At 39.6% G+C, this 27,997-nt stretch overlaps 2 protein-coding genes across 2 annotated transcripts in view; both read left to right on the top strand.

The window, feature by feature from the left end:
- Positions 1–27,997, top strand: part of SLC35F2 (solute carrier family 35 member F2) — a 49,975-nt gene that overhangs the window by 16,288 nt on the left and 5,690 nt on the right. Inside the window, exons 2-6 of the mRNA XM_027082409.1 lie at positions 13,484–13,659; positions 15,825–15,952; positions 26,046–26,205; positions 27,070–27,226; positions 27,773–27,825. Of these exons, the coding sequence (XP_026938210.1) occupies positions 13,484–13,659; positions 15,825–15,952; positions 26,046–26,205; positions 27,070–27,226; positions 27,773–27,825 (674 nt within the window). The remainder of the gene's footprint in view (positions 1–13,483; positions 13,660–15,824; positions 15,953–26,045; positions 26,206–27,069; positions 27,227–27,772; positions 27,826–27,997) is intronic.
- The window catches only part of SLN (sarcolipin), a 78,408-nt gene continuing 66,248 nt past the window's right edge, over positions 15,838–27,997 (top strand). Inside the window, exons 1-2 of the mRNA XM_027082410.1 lie at positions 15,838–15,952; positions 27,773–27,825. The gene's annotated coding sequence lies outside the window, so the exon portion shown is untranslated. The remainder of the gene's footprint in view (positions 15,953–27,772; positions 27,826–27,997) is intronic.

Here is a 27,997-nt window from a genome sequence, read left to right on the forward strand (position 1 = left end):
GAGTCCAGGGAGCTTTAAGTCAGCAGTTTGGAAACCTTGAATTGTCAGCTGAGAATCGCAGGTAATAAGGAGGTTGGGGGAGAAGCAAAGGTGAGCTGTGAATCACCATTAGCACAAGGATTCAAAATGAGGAGTCAAAAAAGTCTTCTAATGTTATGTTCTCTTCTGGTCCCTTCACTTTACAGGTTTTCATAGAAAGAAAGGATTTTTTTTTTTTTTTTTTTTTTTTTGCGGTACGTGGGCCTCTCATTGTTGTAGCCTCTCCCGTTGCGGAGCACAGGCTCCGGGCGCGCAGGCTCAGCGGCTCCGCGGCATGTGGGACGCTCGCGGACCGGGGCACGAACCCGTGTCCCCTGCATGGGCAGAAGGACTCTCAACCACTGCACCACCAGGGAAGCCCCTCTCTCCTGGCATTTTTTACCTTTACAGCAATTCAGCCTGCCCGTATTGATTCACATACTGGATAAACAAAGATGAATAGGACATTGTTTCTGCCTTTTAGTAGCCTACAACCTACCTGGGGAGCTAAACACATACTAAGTAGTGTATAATGTGAGACATTTTATTAGATCAGCAATCTTTAGGGTTTTCCTCCATTATAAAACCCTTTTCATTACTTCTCTGCCAGGAATTAATGTATATTGAAACTCCTGTAAATTGCATTTGTTAAGTAATAATGAATTTATTTTTCCTTCTCTCTCTTTTAACTAATCAGACACTAAAACTTCTGATAAGCAAGAGAAAATGAGTGTTACCATGCTTAGTTGGTAACTGAAAGTAAGTAAATGTGATGTTTGGGTTTATCATGGGTAAATGTGGGGGTTCTGTTAGGCTTAAAAAATATGGAAACGTTTAAATAAAAATAGAGACTATTACCTGCTGTGATGTACTCATCACCCAATAATTATCAACTCATTTCATTTGCACTGCTCCACTTCACCCCTTCTGGATTATACTAAAGTAGATCTCAAGCATCATATAATATCATGCATAAATACTTCAGTATTGATCTCTGCAAGATAAGGGCTTAAGAAACGTAGTCATAGTACCATTATTCCCCCTAAAAATTAACAATAGTTCTTTACTATCATATATCTTGTCCATGTTCAGATTTCCCCAATTATAGCTTAATTTTAAAAATAGTGTTTTTAAACCAAGATGCACATAAGGCCCATGCATTTCAACGGACTGTTGTATCTACATCTTTTTCTTCTATACGTTTCCTCTTCCTCTTGGCTCTTTTTTGTTGTTGTTGTCTTTTTCTTTTCTTGGCTCTTTTTTTTCTTGCAGTTTATTTTTGAAGAAACAGTTCATTTGTCATGGAGAGTTTTCCACACTCTCAGTTTTGCTGATTGTATCTTTCTGGTGGATGTACAGTATTTCCTTCTCAGAATACTGTTTTTAAATGCAGAAAATAAAATATATAGGATTATAGTGGAAACACATTACATCTGTTTAGGTATTAAACTATTAAAACATATTATGATGTTAATATATGTGCTTCTTTTCTTTAAAAAAAAAACACGTTAAATAACAAGATCTCACAATGGGTCTTTACCATGATTTTGGAGTAGTGATGATATTTTGAAATTTCAGCAACAGTTGTCATATGATATGAAAATATCTGTGAATTCTTTGGCAGCAAAGTCATAGGTACTGCTAATACTTCTACAGTTTGTTACCCACGTTCACAATCGAAGGGAACGTATTGTGATGTATTTTTTTCCCATCCAAGTTCATGTATTTCCCAGAATATTTTCATGGACCTGATCAGTGGACCCCTGTTAAAAACCCTGTCGTCCTACATTTTTGGCAAGACTATTTCATAGATATTGTGTATTATCTTCAGGAGATGCATAACGTTTGCTTGTCTTTATTGTTGTTGTTGTTATATTAGGAGCTATCAAGTTTTATTGTCTAGATTATTATTTTATTAGGGGTTGTAAAATGATATTCTATTTCTGTCATTCCATTTTTATTTATTATATAAGTATTTCTACAAACTCCCTGTCATTAACTCATTACCCTGAGGTATAATTTGTATAGGAAGGGAGGGATTGCCCTTTGAGTTAATTCTAACTTTTAATAAAGTTCAGAACCATAGGGTTTTTAATATAACCTCTTCAGTCTTACATCTTCATCTCCTTTTTCCTGTACCCAAAATCAATACATTAATATCATTTCTTGTTTGCTTTATTCCACAGTATGCACACAGTCTCAAAATAATATCAACACTACCTCTAAAAAGTTTAAGATATTTTACAGTTCTTATTGTTTCTATGGTATATTCTATTAGGAATGTACTGTCAAATTAGTGTGTTTTAAAGTCGCTTGAAATAATTCCTTTCTATTTGGTTTTGCCACCAACTTAAGACATCCTTAAGTTCATTTAAAATTTTGTTTTTAATTTTATATGTAGCTTTTAAAAAAATTTAATTTTTGTTTTATAATTATGTAAAATACATGGCTCCTAAGACAAATCTATAAAACAAGGCATATTCAGACATAATGTACCTCTTACTTTCTCTCTCTCCTGACCTATAGGTAACTGTAAAAAGTTACCTGTTTTCATTTAAAAATACTAACAAATATAGGTAAATGTTTGCATTCCATACCCATTTTCCTCCTCATTTGGTTCTTTTTTTAGTATCTCCTGGCCGTCATTTTATAGAGTGTATAGAGATATTTACTTTGCTTTTTATAGCTGCACGGTATTCCTATGTGTTTATTAAGCTAGTCCCCTGAGACAGGAAGGCGGCAGGGCACAACCTTTAAAAGAATGACAGCCATTGAGGACACGACGTAAACCGTTTAGAACGAACTGGGTCCAAGATGGTGGGTGATTGACTTCCACTAGACCTTGAACCTCAGTATATGTTCATTGCAATACATCAGCAAGCTAAATGACACACCCACAGGCGCCATGACAGTTACGAGGCCGACCATAAAAGGCAAAAAAGTGGGCAGTGGCCCAATTCATGGAAATCCCCACCTCTTCCCCAAAATAGTTGGAATAATCCTCCCACTCATTAGCCTATGAAATTATCCACCCCTATAAAAACTGACAACTGCATACCCTAGTGCCTGTCATCTTCTGAGGTGGTCCACACTCTGTCTATGGAGGGTGTATCTCCCTGAATAAACCTTCTGTCACTTTACTATGGCTCACTCTTGAATTCTTTCCTGTGTGAAGCTAAGAACCCACACTTGGCAGCCGTCCCAGGGACTCGCCTGAGACCAGGGACATGACCATCCTCTTGTGCTCACTTTCTTTCCTGCAACAATATTTTTAGACATACAGGTTTTTTTCTTTAGATTTTCACTATTATAAATAGTGCTGCAGTGAATAGTCTGTATATATTTACTGAGCATCTACAATGAGTAAGGCATAATCCAACGGGGGAAAAAGAAAATTACCTTTCCCTACTTGCCTTCCTTTTGAGGTAATAATATATACTACTGCTCTTTCTATTCTTTGAAATTTGGCTTGCTTGGCCACTTTGAGTTTTGAATATGCCTTTATTACATCAGAATGTGTGTTCTTCAAAACTGCTAGCTACTTATGCTTATTAGCATTAGATGATACACTAATGGCTAAATTTTTGAATCATAGAAATGTAGATAAGGAAAGAATATAACAGGTCATCTAGGCTGCTACTCACTATATAAAGAAAAACTATCATATTTTAGCTTCCTTCCAGTCTAATTTAAAATACTCTACTAATAGACACTGGATAATCTATGTGCTAAATGTGATGATTTATTCTTTCCAGATTTGTAATAGGATTTTATTTTTTTTATGTTGGGGGGTAGGAGTTTATTAATTAATTAATTTATTTTTGCTGTGTTGGGTCTTCGTTTCTGTGCGAGGGCTATCTCCAGTTGTGGCAAGCGGGGGCCACTCTTCATCGTGGTGCGCCGGCCTCTCACTATCGCGGCCTCTCTTGTTGAGTAGCACAGGCTCCAGACTCGCAGGCTCAGTAGTTGTGGCTCACGGGCCTAGTTGCTCCGCGGCATGTGGGATCCTCCCAGACCAGGGCTTGAACCCATGTCCCCTGCATTAGCAGGCAGATTCTCAACCACTGCGCCACCAGGGAAGCCCCTGTAATAGGATTTTTGTAGAAGTGCTCAAGTTATTATTCTATCCCGGGTATTTACAGATGGCGGTATGATAGATTTAAAAATCTCCCCAAGGAGACGGCTCCATAGATGTCTTTTAGCTTTGATACTAAATCTTGCCTTTAGATGATAATGTACAACCTAGCAGCACGGATTTGAGACATAAAGTGAACAAAAATGTGTGATTTGCATTCAAACAATGCATTGTATCAGTCATTTGACACTTTTTCTTTTCTTCAAATAATTCAGTGGTTTGTCATCTTCATTGTGTATTAGATGCATCTAGGGGACTTTTAAAGTAGACTGATATTTGGATGCCACCTCCTAAGAATGTGATTCAACTCGTTTGGGCTGATGTCTTAGTTCTGGTGTTGTTTTAAAGCTCCCAATGATTTTTAAATGTACCCCCAGGTAAAGGACTATCAATCTAACCTGACATTCCAAATGAAGAAGAGCTGAATAAATGAATCAGTCCTGTCATTGTGTCTTGTGTATATTTTATGTAAAGCTAGTGTTTGAATTAGGCAAAAATCCTTCATTCCTGAATCTTCCTGGAAATTGTTCACCTTTCTGGTCTATGATCAAGTGTCTCATTCTTTGTGAACGTTTTCCAGGCAGTCTTGACTTTTCCTTACCCTGGCCACGCATACAACTCTGTTTTGACACTTTCCCATTTTATTGTGGTTCTGTGTTGTGAGGTCTGTTTCCTCGACTAGACAGAAAGCTCCTTAGCACGTTCAACAATGGCAAATATCCTTGAAGCACTTATTCTGTGCCAGGCACTGTGTTACTCATGGAGAATATAATGTCCCTGTCCTCCTGGAGCTTAGATTCCTGGAGGAAGAAGAACCACAAGCAGCATGGTAGGTGCTAGGATAGAGGGATATGGTATTTTTTCAGGGCACACAGCAAGAGCCTGCTGACCTGTTCTGGAGAGAAGTGGGCCTGGGACCATGAAATACATGGGCCTTCTAAATTCCCTGTGCTTATTAGCACATATTAGGCACCCAAGAAACTTTAGTAAGTACATGACTGAAGAGTTTACTGACTGATTAAATGAATAAAAGAAGTTATAGTTTCATTGGAAAGCATGTGCATGAGTATGTGTTTTGAAATGGAAGGGATGTTAAAATACGTACTTTAGCTTTTCTGGAAGAAAGAAGGGGGGAAATAAAATGCCTTAAAGTCTTTTCTTCTTTTATTCCTTAAGTTCATACAATATATCCAGATAGTAATGTGGTCAGAAGTGATGTTATTTAGTTTATTTTCTACGTGTTTTCCCACCCCTACCCCTGATGATCCATGACTTGTTTGCCCTGCTTTCTGGTGTCCCGGCTCCCACAGCATGAAGCTGCCTTGGAAAATATGTCTTGGAGTTGGATCATATCCTGCCATTGAAGTTCACTTCAGTGGAGGTTCTGTTTGAAAAACAGTGGCAGGATATGTCCTATGGTTAGATGCATGTTGCTTCTGTCAGCTTCCCTTAGAGAGTAACAGGTTTTATTAAGGTGTAGAGAGAGTCCCTTTGTTTAATTCAGAATTCATATGCATTAGGACCTTGTGAAATCCAAATGCTTAAATAGGAAGCCATAAGTAACAAAAATTGTTTTGAGGCCTATGGTATCTCTACGAGTCTGAGTGGTTTTCTCTTCTTTCGCCCTTGTTCAGCCTCCACCCCCTTCAGTTTCTCTTTCTTTCTGTCTTTCTAACTTGCTCTCATTCTTGCTCTCTTCCTCTTCCATTATAGATGAGGTCATTATGATTTGGAGCCAAGAGAAGTGCATTCCTGTAACTTTAAATCTCCATACTCAATTTATGACTTTTTTTTTTAGAAGATGGTTATACTTTATAGTTGGAGGACAGCTTGCTTAATTGTGCTATTTTTTAACGTAAATGTGAGCTTATTAGAGGAATTTTCTCAATTTGTGAACAGGGCTTACTGCTTCCACATTTCTTATTCTCACATATTTCACATTTATTATTGCTTTTGAGCCCATTATGTTCTGCAAAGAATGTTCTGAATTTGATAAAGTTATCAGCCCCTTGATTAGCTTTTTAGTGTCCTGTACTTTGGACATCCAATGCCCTCCTGACATACGGAGAAACAGTGTTAATACTGGTAGCAGGGAAATTAGGCTAGACCCTTTGTTTCCTGACTGCAAGGTGAGGTGCGGGGATCCTTTGAAGAAGGTGTTTCCTAATATAAGCTCTGTTATAAAATCTTGGAGAAGTGAAGGAGGGTAAAGAGATGAATGTAGGGAAAGGTGAGTGAGGACAAAGAGGTACAGGAGGTAAGAAGATATCAGCCGTGAGAGATGACCTCACTTACTATCCTAAGACCATGTTGTATAGCGGGCACAGCAGATGTGCAGTGGTCAGACAATTTGTGCACAGACTCTGCTCCTGAGATGATCTTAGGGAAGACACACCCCTCTTCTGGGCCACAGTTTCCTCAACTTAAAAAAGTGGGCATTAGCAACAAAATCTAGCAATTCTGAGACTTTGTTCCATGGAAGAGAGGAGGAGAAGTTTAAAGAAATGAGGTCATTAAACAATGAAATACCAGAAAATTGGAACCATTTCCTTGGCCAGGTACCCTTCCACACATGATTCCAGAGGGAAGTATGTGGTTGGGGACAATGACACAAAGTGAATGCACTTTTTCACTCTTTGGCTTTGGCCTATACTTCTGTAGGTTCCCAGTACACTATACAGGACCCAGTGGTGAATTTCTTATGCCTAGGATAGGGCAGCATAACATCCAGAATTGATGCAAACTATGCCTCCTTCAGGAAGAAATGAGCATAAGAGAAAGAGGTAGCAACCCACAGATCCAGTTTGCCTCATCAGCCTGTGACAGGTAGAACATCCCTAGAAAGAACACTGCTCTGGGGCTTCTCTGGTGGTGCAGTGGTTAAGAATCCACCTGCCAGTGCAGGGGACACGGGCTGGAGCCCTGGTTGGGGAAGATCCCACATGCCGCGGGGCAACTAAGCCCGTGCGCCACAACTACTGAGCCTGTGCTCTAGAGCCTGCAAACCACAACTACTGAAGCCTGCATGCCTAGAGTCCATGCTCCACAACAAGAGAAGCCACGGCAATGAGAAGCTCGCGCACTGCAATGAAGACGCAACGCAGGCAAAAATAAATACATATATAAATAAATTTTTAAAACAAGAATACTACTCTGTGGGAGCAAGTCCTTAACCTCTTGCTCACCTGGGTGAAAATTTCCTTCAGTAGCCTAATAAAATGTCTTTGGGTCTGGCCATTTCCTGATATAATTTCTGCCTGTTGAAGGGTGAAGTTGCTTCATTTCCTTCCTTTTGAAAGTAACAGAGTAAACTGGAGTGATATAACCCTTTGAAGAGCATTTTAGCAAAACAAGTAAAGTTGAAGACATGCCCTAAAACCAATGATTCTACTCTTTTTTTTTTCTTTTTTTTTTTTTTTTTTTTTTTTTTTTTTAGCGGTACGCGGGCCTCTCACTGCTGTGGCCTCTCCCGTTGCGGAGCACGGGCTCCGGACGCGCAGGCTCAGCGTCCATGGCTCATGGGCCCAGCCGCTCCGCGGCATGTGGGATCTTCCCGGACCGGGGCACGAACCCGTGTCCCCTGCATCGACAGGCGGACTCTCAACCACTGCGCCACCAGGGAAGCCCTGATTCTACTCTTAAATATATCTCCAGAGCAAATGATTTCTTTAAACTTCATGACACAAATAGAAACTTCATGACACAAATAGAAACTCATGACACAAATAGAAACTTATGACACAAATAAAAACTCATTATAGTTGTAGAGTACTCTGAGTTCACTGCTTCCAGCAGATGTCTAGATGGTACCCATCAGGCCATCCTGAGTGTGGAGGAGATTATATGTTAGCACATAGTTTGCTAAAACCCAGAAAAAGTCTTACATATGTATGTCAGGGGACACACATATGAATGTTTGTAGAGGCATTGTTTATAAGTGCAAAAATAAATTGGAATACAACCTAATAATAAGGGAATGGGTAAATAAAGTGTGATATAATCACATAGTGGAGTACTATACAGTAGTGGAAAGGAATGAACTAGAACTAACATCAATATAGAGGACTCTCTTGAACAATGTTTATCAAAAAAGCAAGTTGCAAAAGTATACATTTAGTATGATGCTGTTTATATAAAAAATTAAAACAGACAAAACAATTGTATACATTGCATAAGGATACTTCTGTAAATATGAAAATATATGGAAATGCATTGAATGTTAAATACCAAGTTCTAGAAAGTACTTATCTCAGGAGGGCTAAGAGATTGGGGAGAACACAAGGGGGATATGTTGATTTTGGCAATATTTGTGGAGAGAGAGAGTAGAGCAGGAAGAGCAGTTAGGAGAAATTTGCTGCAGTTCAAACTGTAGAGCGCTTCCTCCTTGAAATGCCACTTACTCTTGCTTCCAGAGTGTTTTTCCTTGTTTTCTCCCTGCGTCTCTCTGGCCATGCCCCTTCATCCCCATCTCTAATTCCTCTTCCTCCTCTGCCCCTTAAATGTTGCTGTTTCCCAGATTGATTTTTTAAAATAATTTTATATATTTATTTTTAAATTTATTGGCTGCATTGGGTCTTCGTTGCTGCACGTGGGCTTTCTCTAGTTGTGGTGAGCGGGGGCTACTCATCATTGCGGTGGGGCTTCTCACTGCAGTGACTTCTCTTGTTGTGGAGCACGGGCTCTAGGCACATGGGCTTCAGTAGTTGTGGCACACGAGCTCAGTAGTTGCTCTGCAGCATGTGGGATCTTCCCGGACCAGGACTTGAACCAGTGTCCCCTGCATTGGCAGGAGGATTCTTAACCACTGAGCCACCAGGGAAGTCCCCCAGGAAGTTTCTTTTTTACCCTCTTTTCTTTTCAATTTTTAGGTATATGTTTTAGTGACCTCATTTATATCCCAACTTCGATTACCACTTTTATGATCATGATTCCCAAATTTATTTCTCCAATCCAGTCCTTTTTCCCAGCTCCAAACTGTCTACTGGACATTTCTTCTTGACTGTCTCATAATTAAACAAAATCCAGCATGTCCAAAATGGAGTTAATCTCTTTTCCAAATGTGCCTTTTCCTTTTGTCTTTGGGATCTTGATTAATTACATTGTTATCTACACAGGTGTCTGATCCAGAAAACTGGGTATTATATTAGGTAGATCTGTCTCTGTCAATTTTCCTCTTTAATTGGCTTCCATGGCAGGAATTAAGGGTTAGGTTTTGGTGTTCTGTGTTATGACATAATGTGCTATGACATATTTAGGGACCCAGGAATGCTCAATTCCTACCTTGCTAATCTCTTTACTCTCTCCTATTCAGAAGATTTCAATGAGCTTACCACCAGCAAAATAAGATACCAACTTTAGAACCTATTTTAGATCTCTTCTTGATCTCGATTCTATTGACTTTTCCATCATCTGCTGCTCTTGTTTTTCTCTTACACTCTGGGTTATAGCTACACCAACCCACTTGAAATCCCTGAACGTGCCATATTGTTTTAGAACTCTGTGCCTTTGTACCTGCTATTCCTTCTGCTTGAGATACCTTTCCTTACTGTGCCTGTCTAGTGAACCCCTGAGGTTCTTGTAAGTAGCCCATTTTTGTACTTGTCTGTCTGTGCCCTAATTACTAGTTTATATGCCTACTTATCCCCAATGGTCTCTGAGCCTCTGAGGCACAGAGAGTGCCTATCCAGTTTTGTATCTTCATGGCCTGGCACATGGTAGATGCTCTATAAGTATATATTTAGGGTTGACTTACCCAGCAAATTTCCCCTTTTTCTTTTTGCCTGTGTTATGATTGTTTGAGATTAGTTGCAAATTACTGAAGCAAATATTCCAAAGAAAAAATACATTGTAAACTCTTAGAACAGATATTCTCTGTCTTCTGCAATTTGGATATTTTCTATTTTGCTTAGAGCAACTCTGGAAGGAAGTATTTATGTAGAGAACATTTAAATAGAAGTTGCAGTATTCTCAATCCTGGTCCCTGAACCTTCCAGGAACTATATGTCTTCATCATCTCTTTTAATTTCTTTTAAGTTTCTTTCAAGTTTTCACCCATATTGCCTTCTGCTCATCTCCCAAACTTGTTTAAGTTTCCCTGCTTCTTTAACAAGATAATAATTAAACAAACAAACAAACAAGCAAAAACCCTGTCCTCAACACTGCTGCTAATAAGCAGAATACTTCAAACTCTTTCCCCATCGCTGTTCTCCTTTTCATCATTAAAAAGAAAAAAAGAGCTATTTATGTTTGGTGCATTAATTTGCTCATATTCTACTCACTCAGCCCACTAGAATCTGACTTTAGTCATTACCACTAACAAAATGCTTTCCTTCCAAGCCATCTAGCAGCATCCAGCTTGCCAGTCCAACTGTGTCTATTTAGCCATGATGACATCTTTTCTCTCTGCAGTTTTTGACACTGTAGTATTGATGAGCTCATCCTTCTTGAAATGTTTTTCTACTCTTAGTTTCTGTATCATGGCACTCATAATTTCTTGTCTTTCTCTGACTGTTGAACTTCATTGGATAAGTGTGGAAGTGTCTTATATTTGAGGTAACCATATATTTGGGCATATGTGGTAATTTCTTTATCCATTTACATTCACTTGACAAATATTTATTTATTAAGTGACAACAAAGTGCCAGCACTGGATATGTAGTGGAGAGTAAAACAGATATGTTTTACTGAAGTTTTCTGAAGTCCAGAGTTTCAACCTTGTATTTGTTATCTGTTGCTACTGTGTAACAAATTACCTCAAATTTAGTGGCTTAAAACAATACACATCTGTTATCATAGTTTTTATGGATTAGGCATCTGGGCATGGCTTAGCTCTGCCCTCTGCTTCAGGGTCTCTCATAAGGCTGCAGTCATGGTGTCGGCCAGGGCTAGAGTCTCATCTGAAGTCATGACTGGGGAGGGAATCTGCTTCCAAGCTCATGTTGATTTTGGCAAGATTTATTTCCTTGGAGACTGTTGGACTCAGGGTCTCAGTTCCTTGCTGGTTGTTGACCAGAGGCCACACTTAGTTCCTTTCCATGTGGGCCTGTCTATATATAGCAGCTTGTTTGATCCGAGCCAGCAAGGAAGAGAATCAATAGAGTTGGGTAGCAAGATGGAAGTTATAACCTCAGGTAGTGTATCCATGGAAGTGGTATCCTGGTTTTTTTTTTTTTTAATTGAAGTATAGTTGATGTACAATATTATATAAGTTACAGGTGTACAATATAGTGATTCACAATTTTTAAAGATTATACTCTATTTATAGTTATTATAAAGTATTGGCTATATTCCCTGTGTTGTATAGTATGGTATCCCATTAATTTTCTTGTATTCTATTGGTTAGAATCAAGTAAAAGATCCAACCCATGTTAAAGTGGAAGAGATTACACAGAGTAAAACTACCCAGAAACAGAGATTCACTGGTGGCCATCTTAGAGTCTGCCTGTCACAAACCTCTTAATGTTTTTCTCTTAGACCTTCCAGCCACCTCAATTTCTTAGTGTTCTCAAATTAAGCTCAGTACTCTCCCCTTGCCCAAACCTGCTTCTCATCCTGTATTCTGTGTCTTGGTCAGCAGCCTTATATCTATCCAGTCATCTAGTCCAGAAACCCAGAGATCATTTTCAATACCTCCTCCTGAGATTTAATGGATCACTAGGCTCTGTGAGTCTTTCACATCATTCTCTACTTAACATTCACATTTATGTGGCTTTAGTTCAGTCATGGATCATTATATTAACCTTCTAACCTTCAGTAGTCCTTCTCATAGTAACCAGTTACCTTTTTTTTTTTTTTTTTTTTTTTGCGGTACACGGGCCTCTCACTTTTGTGGCCTCTCCCGTTGTGGAGCACAGGCTCCGGATGCGCAGGCTCAGCGGCCATGGCTCACGGGCCCAGCCGCTCCGCGGCATATGGGATCCTACCGGACCGGGGCACGAACCCATGTCCCCTGCATCGGCAGGCGGACTCCCAACCACTGCGCCACCAGGGAAGCCCCAGAGCTACCTTTTTACAGTCTGGCCTCTACTTACTTTTCCAGGCTTCTTGCCCTCCACTCTTTGCAATTGACCTTATGCCTTAGGCATAGGCCACTCGATATTTCCTGAACCCACCATTGCATGTTTGTGCCTCTACATTTGGTCCTACAGTTACTTCTTCCTGGGTTCCCTTCTCCCTACTTCTTCCTCTAGATATCTCTTATATACATACTTCCAAACCTAACTGAAAAATCACTTCTTCCATAAAACTTTTCTCAGTTTTCTCCCTGCCTGCTAACTCCCTCACTCAGAATTAACCAATAGTACCTGTGTGCTCTCTCAGCCCCTTAATCACACCACTGTTACTGTTGTAACAGTGTACACTGTTGTTGTGTAGTTTGCTTTCTGCAGTTTCATAGTTGGCTGTTAAGGTACTTCTCTTTTAAAATGCCAAAGGGTAGGGTCTAGATCTTATTCTTCTCTGGATCCAAAGTGCCAGCCTCTGGAACAGTGATTCACAATCTTGGCTGCATTTGGAATTACTTGGGGACCTTTGAACTCCACCGAGGTCTGGACCCACCCCCCGAGGCGACGATATGATTGGTCTCAGGTGCAGCCCGGGATATTAGCATTTTTAAAAGCTCCATGATTCTAACATGTAGGTAACATTGAAAGCCTCTGCTTCTAGTTGAAGGAACCAAGTCTCTGGGAGAATGAGAGGATGAGAAAATGTTAAACAATGAATAGGAAGACTTTAAAACTAGAGTTAAAGTTGAGCTTTAAAAAATCATACACACAGGGCTTCCCTGGTGGCGCAGTGGTTGAGAGTCCGCCTGTCGATGCAGGGGACACGGGTTCGTGCCCCGGTCCGGGAAGATCCCACATGCCGCGGAGTGGCTAGGCCCGTGAGCCATGGCCGCTGAGCCTGCGCGTCTGGAGCCTGTGCTTCGCAACGGGAGAGGCCACAACAGTGAGAGCCCCGCGTACTGCAAAAAAAAAAAAAAAAAAAAAAAATCATACACACATAATTCAAATAAAATGACATAGCAAAGTAATCAAAATGATCTCTAAATAAATCATCAGTGAACTGGGGGAATATGTATTTTTGTGGTAATGAGGGGAAAATTAGAAATGTAAAAGAGAATAAAACTGTAGTCTCTCAAAATCCAATGCTTTAATTTTTGTGCATATGAAGTAAGCGATAAAATGAAATAAAGAACCACCTGGAATTATTAGCATTTTCCTTTTGGTTTAGCCCTAAAGTGTGTGTGTGTGTGTGTGTGTGTGTTTGTGTGTGTGTGTGAAAGATATAACTTACTTGCCAGTTCCTCTGATTTCCTCCTTTGTTTTCTAGGAATATTTTGAAAACAATTGCCCTGGGTCAGATGTTGTCCTTGTGTATATGTGGGACAGCCATCACCAGCCAGTATTTGGCAGAAAGATACAAAGTGAATACCCCCATGCTTCAGAGCTTTATCAACTATTGCTTGCTGTTTCTAATTTATACAGTGATGCTGGCATTTCAATCAGGTATGTCAAATGTTGGAATTACCTTTTCAACAAATTATCTTCATAAAAATTTTTGGCTCTTGACATTCAAAAAATAAAATATGGGGCAAAATCAAGAACAGGAAACTACTGCTGTTTTTATTAAAGTTATTAGAAAAGTATGACACCTTTGAATTCTATGAAATTGGTGACTAGAGATTTGTGTATAATTCTCTGAAATTGTTGATTAAAATAAGTAGCACCAAAATGTAACGTAGGAGTTGTCTAAAAAAAAAGTGTAGGGCTTCCCTGGTGGCGCAGTGGTTGAGAGTCCGCCTGCTGATGCAGGGGACACGGGTTCGTGCCCCGGTCCGGGAAGATCCCACATAACGCGGAGCGGATGGGCCCGTGAGCCATGGCCGCTGAGCCTGCGCGTCCGGAGCCTGTGCTCCGCAACGGGAGAGGCCACAACAGTGAGAGGTCTGCGTACCGCAAAAAAAAAAAAAAAAAAGTGTAAATGCCATTACAAATTAGGTCTTCTATTTTTCCCCCCATGGTTGATAAATTTAAAAGACAGTATTAGAAACACTTAAAAAGTCAAGAACCTCACTGTCCAAAATATGTATTTCCAGCTAAGTGGAGAATGCTAAATGGACCACCAATTGCATGTATTGATAGATCAAGTCTATGTTGTGAGAGAAACAAAACAAGGAATTGGCAAGGAATTAACATCTTATCACTGGCTGGTTAAGTTGTTTTAGAATCATTGTAGAATTATCATTTCTAGCTAACTATTTATAAATGGGAAAAACTAGGCTAACATTATTGCGCCAGGTATCATTTTAATTGCTTAACTCATTGAAGCCTCCTAACAAATCAAGTGAGTATTATTATTATCTCCACTTTATAGATGAGTAATCTGAGGCATGTAGTACTTAGACAACTTGCTGTAAATCATGCAGGTGGAGGCAGATTTCAACCTAGGCAGCCTGCCCCAGAGCCCATGCACTCACCACCATGCTGTATTAGGGGCTTCTTGTCATGATAAGAGCCATCCTTCCCACAAAAGAAGAACATGGTACTATAAAATAAATTAAATAAGATTGAATTCAAGAGTGTAAAGACAATGGGTAACCCAGACTGATAGGTAGGGTGCAATACTCCCATTTTCATCACATTTAAGGCAAATAATAAAATCACCAGTGTGCTATTTGCTAATCGTCTTTTAATATGAACCTTAATACATAATGGTATTTCTATGTGTCAGGATAAATAACTTATTTTGAAAGAAAATGGAAACCAGCTGTGGGAAGGGGTAAAGAGATATCTTAAGGGGAAATCTTCAAATTTGGCAAGAACTTTAGGAGTTGGAAATAGAACTGGTACATGGTTAATAGCCCCAGACTTTTCTCCTCTATGTAAGCATTGGCCTTTAGGAAGTCAGTGTGATTCATAAGTATATCAGTGTAGTCCTTCTAAGGGATGGTTATTAGGTGCGTTCCATGCCATCTTATCTTGGGGAAGACAAACTGTGTTTTCAGGATGTTCCTGCTGATTGGGATTTCATGATAATTATTTGGCTACGAGTCTCACTACCTTTATTTCCTTGCAGGTTATCTTACCCATAAAGCCTTCTTGTATATGTGCCAACTCTATATCTCCTTGTGATGCTAGATTCTACAAAGAAATGAATCACAGTTAACTTGAATAAATAGAATTTAGGGGATAAAAGGTGTTTCTTCAGTGGGGCCACTAAATCTTTTTTCCATACTTACCACTGGCTTAATTTTCTCTTGAAAGCACATCTTTTCCAAAAGAATGACCACATGCAGAGTTTTCTTTGAAGAAGCTCATGAACAGAGGTTAAATAACCAATGAATTCATAAGCAAACATTTCATTTCCTAGGGATCTGGATGTTATATTTCTGTTGCAGTAGGAAAGGGAATTTAACCACTTTTTTCTTATTTCCTTTCTCTTTGGTGTTTTCATTGAACACTTGGTCTATGATGACACCTTAGCTTGGGCCTCATACTAGAAAAAAATCTGACTGCTGAGCAGTTGCAGGAGTTTGGGTTATGAGTAATGGAAATTAGGAGGGTCCACATTCAAAATACATAGTAAACCCTTGCTTTGACTCTTTATCTCTAAATTAACATGCAAGGAATCATTTTAACTACATGTACTAATCTAGATTTCTTTCAACCAGGTAGTGATAACCTTTTAAACATCTTGAAAAAGAAATGGTGGAAGTACATCCTGCTTGGACTAGCAGATGTAGAAGCTAATTACCTGATTGTCAGAGCATACCAGTACACAACTCTAACCAGTGTCCAGGTAAGGAGTCCTCTTACCAGTTTGGGTTTTATAGCTTTAAGAGAAGAATCTGAGCTCATATGTGCTCACCTAATTTTATTAAGAACCTGTTCATTTGAAGAAAACCTAAACACAGGTGGATGCTATCTGTTTTCCAGTGGAGCATATATGCTAATGAGTAAGGCTTCCTGGAATTACTGAAAATGTGTACAAGTTAATCAGTTCCCAAACTGCTAATGCTACAGCAGAATAGAACAGTTGCTATGAAAATAAACATAAATATTTAGTTGGCAATGGATGCTGTGATGTTGGCAAGAGTTCTGTTTTATGTGTTGCTTGAACATGGCATATAAAGTGGATATTACCATTGTGCTACAGAAAAGTTGGAGGTTTGCAAGTAAAGTGGATATTCAAGACAAAGGAACAATTAGAAGGAACCTATTAGACATCTTGGTTAGAGATGGTAGCCAAAAGTAAAACTTATATCTCTATTCCTTTTCTAGGTTTATTCTCACTGGATTGAAAGAAAAATGTTTCTACATAGCAGTACTTTTCAACCTGGTGGAGCTGAGGAAGATTGTTTAAGTTGTCTTAATGTTAGGGAGTTTACTGGTGGCCTAGTGGTTAGGATTATGGGCTTTCGCTGCTGTAGCCTGGTTCCATCCCTGGTTGAGGAACTGAGATCCCACAAGCTGTGTCATGCAGCCAAAAAAAAAGAAAAGAGTTGTCTTAATGTTGGCAAACTGTGTGATGTATCATAACACTGACTCCCCATTGCTAACAACAAAATATCTTATAAATGGAGATGAAAGTAAGATAGATTCCAATACCAGGTTTTTGCGGTACGCGGGCCTCTCATTGCTGTGGCCTCTCCCCCTGCGAAGCACGGGCTCCGGACATGCAGGCTCAGCGGCCATGGCTCACGGGTCCAGCCGCTCTGCGGCACGTGGGATCCTCCTGGACCGGGGCACGAACCCATGTCCCCTGCATCGGCAGGCGAACTCTCCACCACTGTGCCACCAGGGAAACTCCTGAATTTAAGACTTTTGATGCATCACTTTTTTTTTGTTTTGGCTGCACAGCATGACTTGCGGTACCTTAGTTCCCCGACCAGGGAGAGGTTGAACCTGCACCCTCAGCAGTGTAAGCACGGAGTCTTAACCACTGGACTACCAAGGAATTCCTGATGCATCACTTTTTTATATAAAACAGATATGGTCTTATCTTCAAATATTAGGAACATGGAAAAATTTAGCTGTCCAGTTTTCCCAGCACCACTTATTGAAGAGGCTGTCTTTTCTCCATTGTATATTCTTGCCTCCTTTATCAAAGATAAGGTGACCATATGTGCGTTGGTTAATCTCTAGGCTTTCTATCCTGTTCTATTGATCTATATTTCTGGTTTTGTGCCAGTACCATACTGTCTTGATTACTGTAGCTTTGTAGTATAGTCTGAAGTCCAGGAGCCTGATTCCTCCAGATCTGTTTTTCGTTCTCAAGATTGCTTTGGCTATTTCGGGTCTTTTGTATTTCCATACAAATTGTGAAATTTTTTGTTCTAGTTCTATGAAAAATGCCAGTGGTAGTTTGATAGGGATTGCATTGAATCTATAGATTGCTTTGGGTAGTAGAGTCATTCTCACAATGTTGATTCTTCCAATCCAAGAACATGGTATATCTCTCCATCCATTTGTATCATCTTTAATTTCTTTCATCAGTGTCTTATAATTTTCTGCATACAGCTCTTTTGTCTCCTTAGGTAGGTTTATTCCTAGATATTTTATTCTTTTTGTTGCAATGGTAAATGGGAGTGTTTTCTTAATTTCACTTTCAGATTTTTCATCATTAGTGTATAAGAATGCCAGAGATTCCTGTGCATTAATTTTGTATCCTGCTACTTTACCAAATTCATTGATTAGCTCTAGTAGTTTTCAGGTAGCATCTTTAGGATTCTCTGTGTATAGTATCCTGTCGTCTGCAAACAGTGACAGATTCACTTCTTCTTTTCTGATTTGGATTCCTTTTATTTCTTTTTCTTCTCTGATTGCTGTGGCTAAAACTTCCAAAACTATGTTGAATAAGAGTGGTGAGAGTGGGCAACCTTGTCTTGTTCCTGATCTTAGTGGAAATGCTTTCAGTTTTTCACCATTGAGGATGATGTTGGCTGTGGGTTTGTCATATATGGCCTTTATTATGTTGAGGAAAGTTCCCTCTATGCCTACTTTCTGCAGGGTTTTTATCATAAATGGGTGTTGAATTTTGTCGAAAGCTTTCTCTGCATCTATTGAGATGATATAGTTTTTCTCCTTCAATTTGTTAATATGGTGTATCACGTTGATTGATTTGCGTATATTGAAGAATCCTTGCATTCCTGGAATAAACCCCACTTGATCATGGTGTATGATCCGTTTAATGTGCTGTTGGATTCTGTTTGCTAGTATTTTGTTGAGGATTTTTGCATCTATGTTCATCAGTGATATTGGCCTGTAGTTTTCTTTCTTTGTGACATCTTTGTCTGGTTTTGGTATCAGGGTGATGGTGGCCTCGTAGAATGAGTTTGAGAGTGTTCCTCCCTCTGCTATATTTTGGAATAGTTTGAGAAGGATAGGTGTTAGCTCTTCTCTAAATGTTTGATAGAATTTGCCTGTGAAGCCATCTGGTCCTGGGCTTTTGTTTGTTGGAAGATTTTTAATCACAGTTTCAATTTCAGTGCTTGTGATTGGTCTGTTCATATTTTCTATTTCTTCCTGGTTCAGTCTTGGCAGGTTGTGCATTTCTATGAATTTGTCCATTTCTTCCAGGTTGTCCATTTTATTGGCATAGAGTTGCTTGTAGTAATCTCTCATGATCCTTTGTATTTCTGCGGTGTCATTTGTTACTTCTCCTTTTTCATTTCCAATTCTATTGATTTGAGTCTTCTCCCTTTTTTTCTTGATGAGTCTGGCTAATGGTTTATCAATTTTGTTTAACTTTTCAAAGAACCAGGTTTTAGTTTTATTGATCTTTGCTATTGTTTCCTTCATTTCTTTTTCATTTATTTCTGATCTGATCTTTATGATTTCTTTCCTTCTTCTAACTTTGGGGATTTTTTGTTCTTCTTTCTCTAATTCCTTTAGGTGCAAGGTTAGGTTGTTTATTTGAGATGTTTCCTGTTTCTTAAGGTAGGATTGTATTGCTATAAACTTCCCTCTTAGAACTGCTTTTGCTGCATCCCATAGGTTTTGGGTCGTTGTGTTTTCATTGTCATTTGTTTCTAGGTATTTTTCGATTTCTTCTTTGATTTCTTCAGTGATCACTTCGTTATTAAGTAGTGTATTGTTTAGCCTCCATGTGTTTGTATTTTTTACAGATCTTTTCCTGTAATTGATATCTAGTCTCATAGTGTTGTGGTTGGAAAAGATACTTGATACGATTTCGATTTTCCTAAATTTACCAAGGCAAGATTTGTGACCCAAGATATAATCTATCCTGGAGAATGTTCCATGAGCACTTGAGAAAAAGGTGTATTCTGTTGTTTTTGGATGGAATGTCCTATAAATATTAATTAAGTCCATCTTGTTTAATGTATCATTTATAGCTTGTGTTTCCGTATTTATTTTCATTTTGGATGATCTGTCCATTGGTGAAAGTGGGGTGTTAAAGTCCCCTACTATGATTCTGTTACTGTCGATTTCCCCTTTTATGGCTGCTAGTATTTGCCTTATGTATTGAGGTGCTCCTATATTGGGTGCATAAATATTTACAATTGTTATATCTTCTTCTTGGATCGATCCCTTGATCATTATGTAGTGTTCTTCTTTGTCTCTTCTAATAGTCCCTATTTTAAAGTCTATTTTGTCTGATATGAGAATCGCTACTCCAGCTTTCTTTTGGTTTCCATTTGCATGGAATATCTTTTTCCATCCCCTCACTTTCAGTCTGTATGTGTCCCTAGGTCTGAAGTGGGTCTCTTGTAGACAGCATATATACAGGTCTTGTTTTTGTATCCATTCAGCCAGTCTGTGTCTTTTGGTGGGAGCATTTAATCCATTTACATTTAAGGTAATTACCAATATGTATGTTCCTATTCCCATTTTCTTAATTCTTTTGGGTTGATTATTGTAGGTCTTTTCGTTCTCTTGTGTTTCTTGCCTATAGAAGTTCCTTTAGCAGTTGTTGTAAAGCTGGTTTGGTGGTGCTGAACTCTCTCAGCTTTTGCTTGTCTGTAAAGGTTTTAATTTCTCCATCAAATCTGAATGATATCCTTGCTGGGTAGAGTAATCTTGGTTGTAGCTTTTTCTCCTTTATCACTTTAAATATGTCCTGCCACTCCCTTCTGGCTCACAGAGTTTCTGCTGAAATATCAGCTGTTAACCTTATGGGGATTCCCTTGTGTGTTATTTGTTGCTTTTCTCTTGCTGCTTTTAATATGTTTTCTTTGTATTTAATTTTTGATAGTTTGATTAATATGTGTCTTGGCATGTTCTTCCTTGGATTTATCCTGTATGGGATTCTCTGTGCTTCCTGGACTTGATTATTTCCTTTCCCATATTAGGGAAATTTTCAACTATAATCTCTTCAAATATTTTCTCAGTCCCTTTCTTTTACTCTTCTTCTTCTGGGACCCCTATAATTCGAATGTTGGTTCATTTAATGTTGTCCCAGAGGTCTCTGAGACTGTCTGCAGTTCTTTTCATTCTTTTTTCTTTATTCTGCTCTGCAGTAGTTATTTCCACTATTTTATCTTCCAGTTCACTTATCCGTTCTGCCTCAGTTATTCTGCTATTGATCCCTTCTAGAGTATTTTTAATTTCATTTATTGTGTTGTTCATCATTGCTTGTTTCCTCTTTAGTTCTTCTAGGCCCTTGTTAAATGTTTCTTGCATTTTCTCTAGTCTATTTCCAAGATTTTAGGATCATCTTTACTATCATTATTCTGAATTCTTTTTCAGGTGGACTGCCTATTTCCTCTTCATTTGTTAGGTCTGGTGGGTTTTTACCTTGCTCCTTCATCTGCTGTGTGTTTTTCTGTCTTTTCATTTTGCTTATCTTACTGTGTTTGGGGTCTCCTTTTTGCAGGCTGCAGGTTCGTAGTTCCCGTTGTTTTTGGTGTCTGTCCCCAGTGGCTAAGTTTGGTTCAGTGGGTTGTGTAGGTTTCCTGGTGGAGGGGACCAGTGCCTGTGTTCTGGTGGATGAGGTTGGATCTTGTCTTTCTGGTGGGCAGGTCCACGTCTGGTGGTGTATTTTGGGGTGTCTGTGGCCTTATTATGATTTTAGGCAGCCTCTCTGCTAATGGATGGGACTGTGTTCCTGTCTTGCTAGTTGTTTGGCATAGGGTGTCCAGCACTGTAGCTTGCTGGTCATTGAGTGAAGCTGGGTGTTGGTGTTGAGATGGAGATCTCTGGGAGATTTTCGCTGTTTGATATTACGTGGAGCTGGGAGATCTCTTGTGGACCAGTGTCCTGAACTTGGCTCTCCCACCTCAGAGGCACAGCCCTGATGCCTGGCTGGAGCACCAAAAGCCTGTCCTCCACACAGCTCAGAATAAAAGGGAGAAAAAATAGAAAGAAAGAAAGAAAGAAAGAGGATAAAAGAAAGTAAGATAAAATAAAATAAAGTTACTAAAATAAAAAATTATTAAGAAAAAAAAATTTTAAGTAAAAAAAAAAAGAGAAAAGAAAAAAAAGAAAAACGGACGGACAGAACCCTAGGACAAATGGTGAAAGCAAAGCTATACAGACAAAATCTCACACAGAAGCATACACATACACACTCACCAAAAGAGGAAAAGGGGAAAAAATAATATATCTTGCTCCCAAAGTCCACCTCCTCAATTTGGGATGATTCGTTGTCTATTCAGGTATTCCACAGATGCAGGGTTCATCAAGTTGATTGTGGAGCTTTAATCCGCTGCTTCTGAGGCTGCTGGGTGAAATTTCCCTTTCTCTTCTTTGTTCGCACAGCTCCCGGGGTTCAGCTTTGGATTTGGCCCGTCCTCTGCATGTAGGTCGCCTCAGGGCATCTGTTTTTTCACTTAGACAGGACGGGGTTAAAGGAGCCGCTGATTTGGGGGCTCTGGCTCACTCAGGCCGGGCAGAGGGAGGGGTACAGATGCGGGGCGAGCCTGCGGCAGCACAGGCCAGCATAACGTTGCACCAGTCTGAGGCGCGCCGTGTGTTCTCCCGGGGAAGTTGTCCCTGGATCACGGGACCCTGGCAGTGGCTGGCTACACAGTCTACCCGGAAGGGAGGTGTGGATAGTGACCTGTGCTCGCACACAGGCTTCTTGGTGGCGGCAGCAGCAGCCTTAGCTTCTTATGCCCGACTCTGGGGTCCGCGCTGATAGACGCGGCTCGCGCCCATCTCTGGAGCTCCTTTAAGCAGCCCTCTTAATCCCCTCTCCTTGCGCACCAGGAAACAAAGAGGGAAGAAAAAGTCTCTTGCCTCTCCGGCAGCTCCAGACTTTTTCCCGGACTCCCTCCTGGCTAGCTGTGGCGCAGTAGTCTCCTTCAGGCTGTGTTCACGCCGACAACCCCAGTCCTCTCCCTGCTATCCAACCGAAGCCCAAGCCTCAGCTCCCAGCCCCCGCCCGCCCCGGTGGGTGAGCAGACAAGCCTCTCGGGCTGGTGAGTGTTGGTCGGCACCGATCCTCTGTGCGGTAGTCTCTGCGCTTTGCCCTCTGCAGCCCTGTTGCTGCACTCTCCTCCGTGGCTCTGAAGCTTCCCCCTCCGCCACCCGCAGTCTCCACCCACGAAGGGGCTTCTAGTGCGTGGAAACCTTTCCTCCATCACAGCTCCCTCCCTCTGGTGCAGGTCCCGTCCCTATTCTTTTGTCTCTGTTTTTACTTTTTTCTTTTGCCCTACCCAGGTACGTGGGGAGTTTCTTGCCTTTTGGGAGGTCTGAGGTCTTCTGCCAGCCTTCAGTCAGTGTGCTATAGGAGCAGTTCCACGCGTAGATGTATTTCTGATGTATCTGTGGGGAGGAAGGTGATCTCTGCGTCTTACTCTTCCGCCATCTTCTCAAATTTCCAGAATGCCTTTTAATATTGTGCTAAGCATTTTCCTCAGCAAATCTCTTGGGTTTCGACTGGCATGGGTTAAAAAGCCAAGATAGGAAATATTTGTTAAGACAGACATAATAGGAGGCACGTGAAAAACCCAGAATTTCACAAAAATTAAAACCAGGAGTTACCTAGAAGATGCAGTTCATCACAAATAGTATTAAGTGTACTTTTAGCAATGAATAATGAGTATAAGTATATAGAAAATGACATTTTTCTAGTCACATCTATCCTCATAATCTCACACACCGTTTAATTACTTGATTACAATTTGCAGAAACTTTGATCTCTGACTAATGACAATTAGAAGTTATGAATTGGTACAAGGTCTAAACACAGCTAAACAAAACACAGCTGGGTTATTGTGACTAAAGGTCATGCCTTAAACTAATCTCAAACAATTTCTTTCGTCTTAGCCTCTTAGAAAAACCTAAGCATTTGGTTGTCAAAAGTTATGCATTTATGGTCCTAGCAAGCCCTATTATAAAAAGCACATCTAACAACTAGAGGTGCTTGCAGCAGTAGAAAGTGCCTCTCATTGGAATTCTTCAAGCGGATTCTCTCCTTGAGTAAATCTCTGGCCTGGTCAATCTGAAAGGGTGGAAGTTATTTACTGATTGATTGATCACCATGCGTGACATGTGGGATCTTAGTTCCCTGACCAGGGATCGAACCTGTGTCCCCTGCAGTGGAAGCTTGGAGTCCTAACAACTGGACCACCAGGGAATTCCCCTTGAAAAGGTGGAAGTTTAGATTGGATGGTCTTTGAAACTCCTTCTTAAGGATTCCTTCAAAGATTCTGTAATTGCAAATAGTAATGTAGTAGTTCTTGATGTGGCCATTGACATTGCTGGCCTAGGTTTCTACTCATGTCTCTTCTCACTTCACTGCCACATCTACACATTCCGTACCCACAGGCGGCTTCTCTCTCTTATGTTGCTCTATTCTTTCTAGAATGAATCCTTTTTAAAGCCCCTTCTCTAAGGCCTAATTCAATTTCACTTTCTCCTCTATACTCCACTGTATCTCTAATAAAGTCTAATTCATGTTTATATCCATGCCTTCTCCTCATTCCAGGTTCTTACTTAGTTCCTTGCTTACTGTGACTGTACAATAATTTTTAAAGATTAAATTAAATAGGGAGGCTCTTAGAGCTACAAGCATCAAACAGAAGACATCTGTCACCAAGAACACATTTTGAAAAGATCCAATGTAGATAAATGACTGAATGTGATAGATATCAGATTAGAAGTCATGGAATTTTAGAGTGGGAAGGTACCTGTGAGATCATTTAGTCTGACCTCTTGATTTCAGATTTTGACTCAAAGGGTGACTAGCTAGAAATCACACAGCTGGTCAATGGTAGGTCTGGGGCCTGAGGCCTTGGGAGCTCTTACCAAATGTAGGTGCCTCCCTTATATGGCTACTCATTGCCCACCAAAAATTGTTTAAAATAGAGCAGATTTAAGTTTGACTTTAAGACACAATTTGAGGATAGGGAGTCTCCTGTAATAGTTTTTAGAGTGACTTTTTCCACTTTTTTTGTTTAAGGAATGTAGTTTAGACTTTGTTACTTCATTATGGCTGGATTCTGTTGGTGTCTTCCAGGACAAGCTATTATCATTTGCATCGTTTAATGGTTTGTTGTTCAGGCAGGCTCAATAAAGCACTTAAGAGATTGGAGTTCTAAAAAAAAAAAAAAGAGAGAGAGAGAGATTGGAGCTCTGCAGCTGGAATAAATAACACAAGGCAAGGTGCCCATTCCTATACTTAACATTGCAGTGAAAGGCAATCAGTAAACAACTGTGGACAGGATCAAACGGGCTGTTGGAGATTTAGGGGACTGCCTTCTCCAAGACTAAACAGATACAGAGCAAATCAGGGACACGTTTAAAAAAAGAACAGGATGAGCAATCAAAAAACATCATCAGGAACATTATTAGTAAAAGGAATATATTTTATCCTTGAATGCACTTTACCAAATTTGTGACTTTAAGAATCCAGTGAATGGAATCTCTTTTTCTTTTATCTTACAAAGATTTTGGATTTACTATAATTTTGGCACTCTTAATCCCCCTGCCTTTCAGACTGGCAATATCAAGGGTGTAGCAAGTATTTTCTGGATGCAGGACCAACAGGTGATGGAGGAGTATATGATGAAGATGAGCAAGAGTATTTGCTGTGAGCAAGCATCTGTCTTATATGGTGGGGTTGGACACTTTGTCAAGGAGATGGTGTCTGTTTGCTCTCTCATAATAACCTGTACTTTTTTGTAGCTCTTAGCCCAATTGCATTTATATATTGGTTGTGTGATTCTTCTGTGTCTGTCTAGCCTTCTGTATACTCCTCTTTGTGTCTCTCTTGTTCTCCTCTATATTTCAGCTCCTCTCACAGTGTCTCCCACATATCATATACTTAAATATTTGTTGACTGACTGAATGGGCACATGTCTACTGGACTTAAAGATAAACACAGGTGGGAGTGTAGAGGTAAACTGCATAGGCTGTTGGGCAGAATTCCTGGGTTCATCAACTGGCTCCAACACTTTTATTTATTTATGGCTGTGTTGGGTCTTTGTTGCTACACGCGGGCTTTCTCTAGTTGCAGTGAGTGGGGGCTACTCTTCGTTGCGGTGCATGTGCTTCTCATTGCGGTTGCTTCTCTTGTTGCAGAGCACGGGCTCTAGGCACGCGGGCTCAGTAGTTGTGGTGGACAGGCTTAGTTGCTCCACGGCATTGGGATCTTCCCGGACCAGGGCTCAAACCCGTGTCCCCTGCATTGGCAGGCGGATTCTTAACCACTGTGCCACCAGGAAAGTCCTCCACCACTTTTAACTATGTGAATTTGGGCAACTCATTTAACCTTTCTGTGCCTTTGTTTTCCTCCTGTGTAAAACGGAGATTGCAGTTATAATCTCATAGAATTGTTGTGAGGATTAAATGAGTTAATCCAGGTAAGGCGTTTAGTACAGGGCTGGCAATAATAAATGCTCAATAAACACTGACTCCTGTTATTACTTAATCATCTTGTAGCTAATGAGAGATGTTTTAAGCCATCTGTTTCTCCTTCCATGCAGCTTTTGGATTGCTTTGGGATTCCTGTGTTGATGGCTCTCTCGTGGTTTATTCTTTATGCAAGATACAGAGTGATCCACTTCATCGCTGTGGCTGTCTGTCTGTTGGGCGTAGGAACTATGGTTGGTGCAGACATAGTAGCAGGGAGGGAAGACAATTCAGGTGAGACTGTGTTACTTGTTTCTGGTTTAGTCACAGAAAAAGTTTTGCTTATGTCCTCACTTTTATTGTGCAAAGATAAAGTAAAAGGCAGAGAACGTGTCCTGATTAACTATCTTTAAAATTTTACTTTTAGATTTGCTTGCTTCTGGTACTATAACCATTTCCACAAAGCAGTCTTTATGTTTCTACCTGCCCTGAGCCCTTGCTGTGTTTTGTCACACTAAATGGTTTGTTTTGTGTCATGAGAGAGAAGTTTCTTTATATATTTGCAATAATCTTTTTTTGGCCCATACATTTGGATTAGTTACTGGAAATCCTACTGTAGATTCTTGGGTTTTGTTTTCATCAAAAAGGAGACTTTGTGTTCACTGAATGACCTCTTTTTTCAGTTACTCTGTGGATGAGAACATTTTGATATTCTTTATGTCAAGGTTCAGATAGTTGATACTGTAAAATCTAAATAAGGTCTATGATTTCACTCAATATACAAGTGACTTCAGTGTCTCCTTTGATTGAGAAAATTACTTTGTTTACCTAGCTTCCTTCCCTATAGTTTTCAATGAATTCCCATCAATAATTTCCATTAATTTCTCATGTCATAGAATCATTTTCTGAGGCCTTACATTATGGTATACACCACCATCTTCCAATCTGTTAGTCTCCTGAGGATCCAAAATAAGAAAAATGAAAGCAGAATTGTGCCAGAAAGTGAGACGAGCAAGAGTCTTTAAACTTCTAAAAATCAGGGTTTCTTCTTCTGTAAAATCTTACTTAAATAAATATGAGCCAGATAATTTCCTGGAAGCAAGCTGGAGTTTTCCCTAGTGACAAATGTATTCCTTTTTGTGGCTTATCTCCTTATAGGTAGTGATGTACTGATTGGTGACATCTTGGTCCTTCTTGGGGCTTCCCTCTATGCTGTTTCTAATGTGTGTGAAGAATACATCGTGAAGAAGCTGAGCAGACAGGAGTTTTTAGGAATGGTGGGCTTGTTTGGAACAATTATCAGTGGCATACAGCTGTAAGATTCTAAACTTATCCTTAAAAACAATATAAGCAAATATGTCATAGATGATTACTTTCCAGCTACTAATATTCATTGTTTATTTGGCCCAAATTCAAATTTGAAATCAGTAACTTGCTAAATATCTATTAGAAGATTTTTGAAACATCAAGAATTATGCCTCATTTTCTTATACATGTGTGATGCTTGATTCCTGCTTATAATGTGGTAGACTTTATATTACCAGTGAAGACTCTTTTTCAATTATTCCTAGAAAATATTAACTTCCTGTTCAAAGGGAACACATAGTGTAATGTTTTCCTCCTGTAGTTGACTACTGTAGAGTGCTTCTAAGGGAGTCAAACATGTGTTTATGGACTCCTCTGGGTTTTATTCTTTGTCATTTTAATTAAAGATAGTTATTTTTATACTCTAAGAAAAATTCAAAAGTCAACATAATTAATCACCTTGGTGAAGTACTTAAAGCTTGAAGCAATTTAATTGCTTATAAAATAGTAAAAATTAGTATAAAGATCTCTCTGTGACCTCTTGTTTTAATCACAGATTGATTGTGGAATATAAGGATATTGCCAGCATTCACTGGGACTGGAAAATTGGTATGTACATACATAATAATCCTTGTTAGTCTTTCCCCTGACACACATCAAGAAATAAATACTTCATTTTAGTAATACTATTAAACATTTTTATATAAAATCACAGAGTAATTTAGTACACAGAGAACTATAGTGGTTTACATTGAGTTTTCTCTGAGAACTTGTAAACAAA

This window comes from Aethalodelphis obliquidens, unplaced genomic scaffold (assembly GCF_003676395.1).
Source record: "Aethalodelphis obliquidens isolate GAN/ISIS:26980383/991018 unplaced genomic scaffold, ASM367639v1 scaffold46, whole genome shotgun sequence".
Classification (NCBI taxonomy): Eukaryota; Metazoa; Chordata; class Mammalia; order Artiodactyla; family Delphinidae; genus Aethalodelphis; species Aethalodelphis obliquidens.